This window comes from Melopsittacus undulatus, chromosome 3 (assembly GCF_012275295.1).
Source record: "Melopsittacus undulatus isolate bMelUnd1 chromosome 3, bMelUnd1.mat.Z, whole genome shotgun sequence".
Taxonomy (NCBI): domain Eukaryota; kingdom Metazoa; phylum Chordata; class Aves; order Psittaciformes; family Psittaculidae; genus Melopsittacus; species Melopsittacus undulatus.
The window spans coordinates 64,418,707-64,431,132 of record NC_047529.1 but is presented as its reverse complement, the minus strand read 5'-3'; the positions used below and the strand labels follow the sequence as shown (position 1 = coordinate 64,431,132).

At 40.4% G+C, this 12,426-nt stretch overlaps 1 protein-coding gene across 1 annotated transcript in view; it reads right to left on the bottom strand.

The window, feature by feature from the left end:
- Positions 1 to 330: 330 nt before the first annotated feature.
- Positions 331 to 12,426, bottom strand: part of SLC35F1 (solute carrier family 35 member F1) — a 244,908-nt gene continuing 232,812 nt past the window's right edge. Inside the window, exon 8 of the mRNA XM_034061113.1 lies at positions 331 to 4,428. Within this exon, the coding sequence (XP_033917004.1) occupies positions 4,204 to 4,428 (225 nt within the window). The 3' untranslated portion in view covers positions 331 to 4,203. The remainder of the gene's footprint in view (positions 4,429 to 12,426) is intronic.

The window sequence follows — 12,426 nt, the reverse complement described above, 5'->3', positions numbered from 1 at the left end:
GGGGGAGTGCTTTTGTGTCAAATGAGACCAACAAATATCAGGATACCTGAGATAGCCATAGGGGAATGACAGTTTACAACACAGGGTGCACCTGTTATCCTGCACAGGAAACCCCTTATCCTTTTGGCACAGCAACTGGGGGCCAGGCAAGATACCTGGCAGTGCCTAATGGCACCAGTACCAAGACATCTTGGATAGAATTGTAGGTGAACCACATCACAAGAAATCTTCAACACAGCAAAAAATTATGTCCTGCAGTAAGATTTACACATCAGAAACATTGTTTCAGGCTAAGAAAATACAAAGGAAACAGACAAGGAAACCAATAACCCTGCTTTCATAAAGCATTTATTTATTTTTATTTGAAAACATTATACAGGCATTACATTGCCACAGCCAGTCCATATAGGTGCATGCAAATATCAAAATGGAGAAAGGTTTGTTCAGCTTTTTGATGCAGGATTTGGGGTTGGGATTCTGTTTGTTCAGTTTTGGTTCATATTTCCATCTGCGTTGTCAAGATTAGTGTGCTTTATTATGGCATTTAACAATAAAATCCTACCCATGGGGTAAAATTTGTATTTGTAGCTAGCTCAGGAATACTAAATGGCTTAAAAAAAAAGGAAAGAAAACGTTACTACACGCTTGTCAAAGTGTTAATAGCACAAGTTAGCAATCTCTACACTATACATTGAAACTTCTTATGACACAGTGGTGCAAAATCTTCAATTGCTTGGTCTATCATTGTGTGTTTCGAAACTTTATAGCTGGAACAAAGACAAGGTCTGTCTCCCAGTGAAGGTTTTCATCCAGCAGCAGAAAATTACATCAGTCTTGCCAAGGGCTGCTCAAGGCCAGCAGTATAACAAGAGTTTCAGTTTGTTCAGGCAAGGAGCTATACAGAGATAGAGACGTACTATGTGACACAGAGAGTTAGATAGCTGCCGGTTAGATAGCAGAACCTTTGCTGGTGTACACTGAGGTCTTGAACTGCAGAAAACAAGCAGGTAGAAGTAATGTTTTCCTTTACTAGACCTCAGTTTTTCAGTCAACACAGTCACTTGTAAAGCTCTACTACTGATGGTTCATCCAGCACAAGCACACTGGTGCTAACCCAAGTATCCACTTTGTTCAACAGGAGACACAGACAGTGAAGCAGCCCCACTTTGTACATCAGACTCCTCCTGCGTGAGTATCACAGGGGATGCTGGCTGGGTGCAGAGTACACACCGAATCATTCGTAACTTCTTTCTGTACAACAGAGCCTTTGAAAATAGCCTGTAAAAATAGCTTCAGATGGCACCTCTCAGCCACTCGTGGATCACAAACTCTGGTAAGCAGAAACCCCCAGCCCAGTGACCTGGTCGGGAGATGCCTCCTGCCCTGCTGTTTCTGAGAAGTCTCTAACAAACATCTACAAGTTAGTGTCAGAAAAATGAGGAGGGGGAGGCAGAAGGACCACAAACATTTGGCTTAAAAATAAATACTAATAATGGAATTAACCAAAACAATTACGCAAAAGGAAGGAATTGTAAACATGAAACACACACGCACGCAATCCTCAAGGTTCTCAGACCAACACAGGGACAAACATTCAGAGAAAGGTATTTAATTGGTATAAAGGTAGCAAAAAAGACTGAAATGACAGGTTCCCATCAGTTTGGTTCTGGGTACCTGAGGGAGTCATGGTGGTTTTAACCAGAACGCCTGCTCCTGGGAAATGTACAAAACCCACCTGAAGTCAAATCTCTCCCAGGGATTGACTGAAGGATGCTTGCTGGCCCCTGTGCATCAGGGCTTCATCTCACTATGCACTTCCTACCTGGACTTCCACCCTATTGACCTTAATGTTTCTTGTGTGTTTTTAAGTTTTTTTATAATCCTGTAGGATTTAGACTTTCCTTAACATCTCCAGAACACAGACTCTTGTTTCTCTGTAGGAATCTTTTATTTGAAACCTCAATGATTTAAGAGTAAAAACCTTGGAAACATCAGTGCTAAAAACATTAAATAAACAGAAGGTTGGGTGGAAAAAAATCATGTATTTGTTTAAACCCAAGCCATCTTAACTGAAGCTTTTGGGTCAGTTTTGGGCACAATTTGGGAATACTGCAGACCCTTCCCTCAGCTGCAGCAGGATGGTGTCAGGCAGCCTAAACACAGTGGGACAGAAATCTCCTCCTCCACAGTGAGAATAAGATACAACATACTTCTGCTGTTCAGTAGCATTCTGGCATTTGCCACTTCTTGTATATTATGCATACATACTTCTCCTAGTCTGCTTCAGGGAAGTCCCTTCTATATTAAAGCAGAACAGGACTATAAAAGATGAATGTTACCTCAGCAGAAATTCATCCTGCTTGGTTGAACTGTGTGGCCTTTCTAATCTCCAGAGTACAGATTGATTTTCTTTTTAAAACAGAAATAGGTAAGTTGTATTTTTCAAACATGAAGCCCTACATTTTCACTTGAGACAGGCTTCTTCAGCATAATAGCATTCAAATCAAATTCATCTTCTATGCCCACAGGCTAAATATTCATCAACCCTGTCATAAACTCGATTTTCAAATACAATGAATGTATACACACTTTTACAGTGCTATTGTGTACTTAAACTCCTTCCTTCTGAAGATCCTGAAGCAGGTTAAAATAACTTGGTCCCATAGCACCCCTGTGAGGTAGGTAAAAATATGATTATTTCCATCTATAGAGATTGGGAAACAGCCACACAGAAGGTAAATCATGCCCAAGGATCATGCAGAGATGTGACAGATCTGTGAACAAAACTGAGCTCTCCTGGATCCCTCTCCTATCTGTTAGATCTAAGATCACCTTTCCTTCCTTCTTTAATTTTAAATTGCAAATAAATGATGGATATTGAAATAATAATTTCCTTTAACTGAGCTCTCATAAGAGCAAACATACAGGTAGAGATGGATTCTTTCTGGTGGTGACTGATATCCCCCATTCTGATAAGGCTCTTGGGGTAGAAGTACAGTTGTGGAGCACACCATTACTGTTTTCACATGTCTCCAGGAATGTAAGTAAACTGCTGAATTCTTCTGCTAGTTTTGTAGTTCTTGAAAAATAACTGGCTGCACCCTGCTGGTATGACTGCCTCTGTGGTACTGCAGCCACACCAGCAGATGGTTCACACTTTCTGCTCATGAATTCCTTGCTTAATCTTCTGGATTTTTACAATTCATGGGTTTTGTTAAAAAAAGCAGACACATTTCTAAATAGCTATTGTTAGAATAGTGAACCACAGGAGATTCAGCAAACTGGAACAGCAGAAGGCACCCTCGATGCACTGAGTATCTAAAATGAGTGCCCTGATCCACATGGTTTGTCATCTTACCATGGAGAGGTACAATACATAGGAAACTAGAAAATGTGGTTTTCTCTTTACAGGTTAAAGTTTAAAAAGTAAGAAATCCGTGTTAAGTCACGACTACAGAGAAACTAACTCCCCATCACCTCATGCAGAACCTCAGCTGCTAGGAAATCTGCCATGGATCACAGAGAGGTCAATGCTTGAGTACTTCACTTCTGCAAATATAGAAAGGCTAAAATGCTCACCTTATACCTATTCCTAGAATAGAGACGGATATTGTAAGTTGTCCCTTCTCTGGATTCATGGAACAGATTACCTAGAAAGGGCAACTAAACAGATACTACAGAGGAATTAATTGTTTTTCCCTCACCAGATCCAAGGAGCTAGTAAAAGTGTGTCAAGCTGTTGCTACCATAACTAACCCATCTACTTTGTGCAAACAGCTCTTAGAGAGAAATTAACAGTGGACTGCACAAGTGTATTTGCTGTAAAAAGGCGGCTTTTCCACAGCTGGTGTGGCTTAGACATAATATCGCTCAGTGGGTGCAGAAACACCCTTCTGTGAACTTCTTTATGTAATTTCATCTTAGATATTGAGTATCTTTCACAGCTAGTTTGACATTAACTGATTCATATACAGCAGTTTGTATTGCAAACATGCTGCTCACATCGTAAATGAGGGACCGGCATCTCCTTGCAATGAACACTCTGGAACAAGTAATTTGTATTTTTATGAGCTTTCCTTATTTGCTACCTTGCAGCTCACTGGTGTAACTGCACCTGGTAAATACCTTTCTCTATGTACAATACAGAGATAGTGGATATACAAGCTCCACTGAATCATCAGTAGGTGATCAACGGCCCTGGGCTTAAGCAACTCTAACATGAGGCTCCTCTTCTGTCTCCTGCCCCAGGCTGGTGTATGTTACCGAAGGCTCCAGCTGGCCGGTTGCTGGCAGGTCTACAACAGGTCCTGAAGGGTTTCGAAACTGCTTGTACACCCGAGGATCCTGGGCTACATAGGTGGATGTGGAGGAGTAGAGCACCAGCCCAACAAGGATGGTGAAGAATGATAACAAGTAAAGTCCTGAAAACTAAGCAGAAATAAGAATAGAGCCATTAGACACAGCACCAGTTATCTTGAGCTCACAAAGGCCCACAAGGAGGGGTACACACAGATTCTTGTTTTGGAATGCACTGCACAGAACAAACCCCCTATCACAGCAATGATGACTTTTTACGGGAATGTCTCTTTGAAAGTTGTTTTGCTCCCATCAACTCTCCTGTCTCCCACAACCAACAGATAATCCATGCCTTGCCATGGCCCAGGCATACTAAGTATTAACTGGGTGGGACTTGGGAAAGACAGATTCTGGTCACAAATCCAAAGCCAATTTTGTCATGCTTTTAGACAAAACTACTTCTCTGACAACTATTTATCTGATTTCAAGTTTCTTTAGCTCCAGCGTGGGGTACTATCATCTACAGTTGTCTGACAGGTAGTAGACAAATCTGAAGTTGATCACAGCTAAACCACATGTCTGTGAAGTATAACATGCTGTTGGTAATATAAAAGTAAAATCAAATAAACAATTAAACAAGCATTTAAAACCTATATACTTTAAAAAATACCTGTTTTCATAAAGGCAGCTTCTCTGGCTTGTAAAAAGAAAGCAGATGCTAGAAGATTTAAAGTGAGTTTGGACAGGATGAACTTCAGCTGTGAAATATGCTGTAGGTTGACCTCAAGAGGTTTGAAAGTATATATGGATGGCAGTTAACCAAAAGCTCAAGTACACATATATTGGCACACAGCTTCAGTGGATCAGAGGTCAGCCTGAATTTTCTGACATGTACAGACCCATTGTGCCTGGACTAAAAATACAACACAAATAACGTTTCTGGCAGTATGTTACTTCTTGCAGATAAAAGTAAAGGCAAAGGCAGGATTTCAAAAGCACAGATCATTGTATATTAGCTTTAAATACTGGGTTCCTACTATGGGGGACACATAAATGGCTTTAAGACCATTTGACTTGTTTCCTGATCATAAACTACAAGTTATTTCTTCTTGCATGCGGTGTGTGAGAAGCCATGAAGGACAAATTGTGTCATCAACAGGTCGGTGGGGATATAGAACTGATTTGTATTCAATGGGAGTTTAAAACGCGTCTGTATTCTGCAACTACCAGGGATCTGTACTTGAACAACCACCAGCTGCAACCTGTTACTAGCTGCTTCATGAAGTACCTCACTGTTTTACATGAAGGTACCTGCAAGTCTGTTTTTTAATCCTAAATGACTATGCTTTGATGGGTGATCATTTTATTTCCTCTGGATCACTTTAGCATGGCACAAAATGGATAGACTAGAGGGACTGTATTATCTTGGAAGCTTTTAGCAATTCTGCTTTTTATATTTAAAGAAATAATCATTGCAGATAAACCAAATTTTAGTTAAAACTTTACTTAAAAAGCTAAGTTTTTAGTGATGTTAATTTGTTGTCATTTAATAACCTACAGAAGGAAGCATTTGGCTTTTTTTACAGAATCCACACTATCTTTGAAAGCTTTGGACATCGAACTCATGGTGTTACATTGGATATAGAACCCATGGTGATGTATCTGTATGTGGTTCTGTTTTCCCATAGCTAGTATAATAATAGGAAAAGTTTAAATTGTGTCATGATTGCAGGGTAGGAAGAGTTCTGCTTTTTATCAGCTCTTAATTGCCTTTTCCCAGGAATGTCACCAGGTCTTCACATGTCATCTGGCAGCATGATTTGATGTAATAATCATCCAGCTGTCCCATCAGGCACAAAGACAGCATGCAACCTCACCCTGCTTCTGCTGAAGAATTCCTCCCACATGACAGTGCTCTGAAATGACTGTTTAGGCTTAGATCTCCCCCATGTGGCAATCAAACCCAAGTCAATAATTTCAAAGCATTTTCCAGGTGTTTTTTCTCCCCATTTTCAGTTCAATTTGGTCTCAGCACTTTCCTCCCCACTTTCTCTTTGCATGGGAACTTGTGTACCACTTGGCAACAGTGGATTTGACTAAGCCATAGCAAAACTCAGAAGCCAATTGCATCTAGTCTCCCTAGCCAGGAACTAGATCCCTAGTTTCCCACTGTTCCTCTTTCCCACCTTATGCCTGAATTTCTCACTCTGGACAGCGAGTTGGCTTTGCTTCACTGTATAACCAGAGTGCCAGCCAGATTTGTGATTGCCTTGTGTCCTGCTGTGAGGAATCTGTGGGGCTTCCAGCAACTAAATGTGCTCTTCTTTCTTGCTCTAAGCGCTGCCTAGCCAAAACCATTTCACTTTGCTTTAGTTCATGGCTCCAGCTCTACCATATATCCTTCCTCCTGGCCATACTTCTCATTCCTCTCAGGGGCTTCCTGCCAGTAGGTTCTTTTGCCTGGTAATATTCCTTCCATGGCAGTGTCCCCCGCAGTGGCAGCTCTCCAGCCTGGGAGAAAGGGTTTGGACAAAGCTGGGGGAAAACTAAACAAAGGCCTGTGAATCATTTGTCTTTGGTATCTATGCACAGCTAGAGCAGAGACCTGGTCCTATAGCAAGTCCTACAACAATTCCATCTTTAGCTTCCTCAGTAACAAGGTTCAGGCTGAATTGTTTTCTCTGGTAGCTCTCTGCAGCACTGGAGTAGATGGGCTGCTAGTAAGGTTAACACAGGAGTACACCCTGTAGGTATGTGAGAGATCTCTGTGTTTTGTCAATACTCTGTCAGATTGAACCAAAGCCCCTTGAAATCAATGAGTATTTTCTCCCAATTAGTATGGCAGTGAAGCCCGCAGTGTGATGGGAGGATGCAGACTTACTTCACCAAACACAAAACCTGCTGCTCACTGTACTGTGTTCCTCGGCCTCTAGCTGAAATTTTCATAGTTTATTGAAGGTAAGGTTTACAGGCACACTGTACTGCTATGTCTATATGTACATTTTGGAGGGTTTATTTATCTTGATCTGCTGAAATTCACTATTAACAGACAACAAGAGACAAACACTCAAAACCAGCAGAAAAAGCTATTCCTAAGAAACTGAGCAAGGGAAGATCAGTTTTAATTACTACCCTGTACAAAACTGCAGTATCAAACTGCAGACCCTCAGGAAGTGTGCAATTCCTATCTTTGGCTAAAAAGCTACTTAAGAATAATATTGTGCTTCAGTTTTCTGACTTGTTTCTCACTTTCAACAAATCATATTTCCTCTAAGAAAAGATGTTTTCAAAATATCCAAACTTGTACACCTCTCCAAATCCCACTTCCCTCCATGATAAACAGGATAACTGTAAGCTGTTCAAAGAGAAGCATGGGTAGAAATTGTTCAGCTCGGATCAGCTAAAGGGTCTCACACACTCTACAGTAAGCAACCAAATAATAAGTCATATTTCTGTATCATTAAATAATTTTACTATAGATCCCCTAGCTACAGTTTGAGTTGGAAGGGACATTGAAGTTCATCTGGTTCCAACACCCCTGCCATGGGCAGGGACATCCTCTACTAGACCAGGTTGCTCAAAGCCCCATCCAACCTGGCCTTGAACACTTCCAGGGATGGGGCAGCCACAGCTTCTCTGGGCAACCTGTGCCAGTACCTCTCCATTCTCACAGTAAAGGATTTCTTCCCAATATCTAATCTAAATCTACCCTCTGTCATCTTAAAGCCATTATTCCTTGTCCTGTCACTACATGACATTGCAAAAAGTCCTTCTCCTTCCTTATAGGGCCCCTTTAGATGCTGGAAGGTTGCTTTAAGGTCTTCGAGAGCCTTCTCTTCTCCAGGGTGAACACGCCCAACTCTCTTGCATATCATACAGTTTCTTGAGAGACTATGTGATTTATGATTAAACCAATGATCTAACACTCTCAGGTCCTGGGACTGTTTATCAGCCTATGAATTCTTTCTGTGAATCAAAATGATTTTAGATAACCCTCAGTTTCCTCTCCATTTAAAAGAGACAGTAACAATTTGTTACTGAATAAAGATAAGATTACAGAATAAAAATGGGAAATAAGGATATCATACTCTAAAGAGAAGGCAGAGACTTCCTTTTGCAGAAAAAACCTAAGTGTCCCAGTTACCATAACATTTCAGATTTCAACACTGACGTGAAAGGCATCTGACAAAACTTATGGAGCAGTCAAATCAAATGGTTAAATTGGCCCTACAGATCTCACCATGGATGTGCCACTCTGATATTTGGGTGTCTATAAATGCTTTCCCAACTGGAAGTATTCAATACGGAACACACAATAATATTTACAAATATTAAAATATTAGGAAAACATAAAAACCATGTCTTCTCTAGACACATTACTACTTGCTGTGAAAATAGCTTACAGTAAACTACAATTAATTTTAGGGGTATAACAAGCCAATTTTAGGTGTCTGTCAGTTTGAAGATAAACAAACAAAGCAAAACCTAGACAAATGCAACAAGATAACATCTGTAACAAGGATTTGTTCAGTGCATCAAAACCCGCACTGATTCTAGGTGAGTGGATGTTTCTGGTATTTATCTAAGAGGTATTCTTTAGGGACCCAGTACTTGAATGTATTCGCCAGTCAGGCTTAGCAGAACAGCTAATGGCATCTGATGACTTATTGCAGGAGCAGGCAGCTCGCTCCTGTAGAACCCTGCCAGAAAACCACTGCTGCAGTAAGGTCTAGTTCACCACACTAAATACATGGTGAAATCATGCCAATTTTCTATTATTCATGCACAAAATCTTTTACATTAAAAAGAGCAGAACCCAAACATATCTGCAGTGGCTTGTTGTGGTTTTTTGTTTGTCTGTTTGGTTTTTTTTAATTTTTAATGAAATACCTTACAACAATGCTCAATACAATTGTGAATGAAGTTTACAAAACTCATTTGAAATTTAGTTTATACACAGGATTTTTGTTGCAAGTGAATCAAAATTGTGCATTCTGGAAGTCAAGCATTACAAGATGTCTAAAATAAAGAAGACGAATATGTAGGCATCTAAATGCTTACAATTTTTAAAATCTAGAATGAACTATTGAACTTTTCAAATTTGACTTCCTACTAGTTCTTGTCCTCTACTTCTTATTACATCTCCATTCAAAACTTGCATTTCATATATCATCAAACTATTAGGCTAAAACACTTCTACTATTTCCACTTGATATTCTTATGCTTTAAAGTAATCCACCTGAGAAGGTGGGTGCAAAAGAAACTTCTTGATGGGGAGCAAAAAGTGTTTGATTTCATCATCTTGAATAGTGATAAGACTGTAAGGGTAGAAGGAAAAAGAAAGAAAAGCTGTTCAGAAAGCAGTAAATTCATGCCTGGGTCCTGAGAGAGAGAGTCATGCTTCAGTACACAGGTCAGGAATTTAGAAGGAAAGCCTGGGAAAAGGGCATAGAGGAATCACTGTTATTACAGCTAGGAAATGCTGCACTGACCATTGCCTGCTGCAGAGGGAATTTGCAGACAAGTAGTTCTGACTGTCACAGATGTCCACATCCACATTACCACTGACACTAGGGCAAAACAATATTCAAAGTGACCAAAAGAGACAGATGCGAATCTGCAGAAAAGCCCACAGAGACAAAAAAAACTCAATGTTTTCCTAATTTTGGTTTATCACTCAGCTACCGTGATAATGATCACAACCATTATTACAATGGTTATGAAAATGCAAATTCTTTTTTACACGGTCTGTTGAAATGGAAATAATCTACAGAAGCAGACTACTGGAGATGCAGTGCTACAGTTCTATTTGTATCTGACAACAGCAGCCACAGAGTGAATCTCTTGGTAGGTAATATGAAGCCCAGCCCCTAGCCTACAGAAACCAACTGTGCTTTTAAAGACTTTAAAATGATTTTTTTGTCATAGGACTAATGAAAATTTAGAGTTGTCATGAAATGAATTAACTACCTTCTCTCTTACCTCGTCTAGAAATTCTCCACATTTTGACAAAAAAAAAAATTCAGGTCTATTAATTCAAATTTTATTTTTTTTTATTTAATAATTCAAATTTAATAATTCAAATATTGGAGAGAAGTGATCTCCTCAGAATTACACTGATGAAGAGGAACAAAATGTACATATCAGGTGGAATTCATTTAGTTCCATATTTCTGTTGATGCTCCCCATGCTCTCCAGTCAGGCTGTTTCTACCACCTTCTTATTGACATCAGTGGGTCTGTACAGTCTGGTGAACTCTGTTTTCTGAACTAATTCAGTTTGTAGCATATGCTGCACAGCCCATCAAAGATAAGGCCAACAGGGGTTCCTGCACTGGCTTATATCTCTTCCCCCTGGGTAATTTCACACATGAGTACCTGGGCAGGATGAGTGAAGGGAGTTAAAACCAAATTCCGTCATTATCTTTTGTATAGCACACAGATATTTCCACTCGGTTTGATGAATTGATTGAGGGACTCGGCTTCTTTTCACACTGTTTTCTATTTTTGCCTCTGATATAACAAATGAAGTTTACTGTGACCAAGCCCCGAAGCTCTGCTGTGGGATGCCTACACTCTCCAGTCAGCAGCAGTACCAGGAAGGGTGAGGGCTCTGAGAGCTACGGATTTGCACAGTGCTTTCACTTGTGTAGCCGGATATTACAAACATGCTATTTTGTCAATAGAACTGGGAGCCAGCATCCTAGTCATAGTTCATCATGCTCTCTGGTAACTCCCTCAGCTCAGACCCATGAGGATCTGGACAAAATTATCTTAGGCTGGGATTGTGATTTACTATGACAAACTGTTTTTGTCCCAGTCTTTGAGGAAGATGTCCCTTCAGGATTCAGGGTCTGCCCTGCTTTATATCAGGAGAACAATCTTCTGGTTCAGCCTCAGTTATTTCTGCCTGCTTTCAGGGATGAGAGACAAAGACCTGACCTTTGGCTGATCACTGATCCCAGGTGGGAGGTAATGGGCAGAACATTTCCTAGGAACAGGTAGACATCTTCCCAAGTGGACTGCAGAACTAAGGTCTAGGCAGGTGATCATACATCTTTGTCATCAACGGAAATTAGGGCAGCCATTTTGTAAAATCCAAATAGCACCAAACACCAGAAAAGCTGCTGAGTTTTCCAGACTGCATTTGAAGAGATAAAACTCATCCACCAGAACCTTTATACATCCTGCTGTATCTCTCAGATCTTTAATCTAGTGATCTCTGAAGGGACTCAAACCACGGAGGATACCGTTTAGCATGCCTTCTCAGCTCTCCAACTGCAGAAGCTTGAATGCTTAAGTGTTGTTCCCCTGCTGAGAAGGGTACCAAGGGGCACTGCACAGCTTCAGTAACAATGATAACTTCTGGGCAGTGAGCCTGTACGCTACAGGCAGGATTGTATCACCTTCAAATTTTAACAACCTGGAGCTATTTCCAAAGAAAACTGTGAGGATATAATCTTAAGTGATGACTTAAGCTCCTATCTTGCTCTCCCAAAGCAGCTGGGATTCCAGGTGAAATCTGTAGCTAGTTCTTCCACATCTTTTTTCTTTTCTTTCCTGCCCATTGGAAGTCACATAGAAATTTTTCACTGGATGAAGGAGGCTTGCACTGCAGGCCTGTATCAACACATCATTGTTACTCATGCCGGTCAGAACCCAAAAGCAAGAAACATCTGCCTTGCTTCAATGACAGTGAAAATCTGACATTGGCCTCATTGCCATTTAGTGAAAACAAAGAAGCTAAAGGAAGTTTTCTCTCTGTCATTTCATGCATGAGAGAAAGGCCATACTTCTCAATTCCTTCTGCCTGCTTGCATCCTCATCATGCTCTCAGATGAAATGCTGTCTATTAGTATGACTTACACGGAATCACAAATGTTGCATAGAAATCGTGATGTGAAGTAATTATATGACACATTTTCTGTATTATCCAGTTGAGTATCTAGGATTTTTGTCCTAGTGCTTTCATATTTTACTCTAGGTAAAACATAGTGGTCCATGCCTTCTGTCATACAGCAGCACCCTCTTTTTTAGTCCTTGCATGGTATTTGCTGATGGACTCAGTTTAACTTGTAACACGGTGGTCAGTGGGAAAGTTCTAACCTCTCAAATAAGGTTATCTATATAG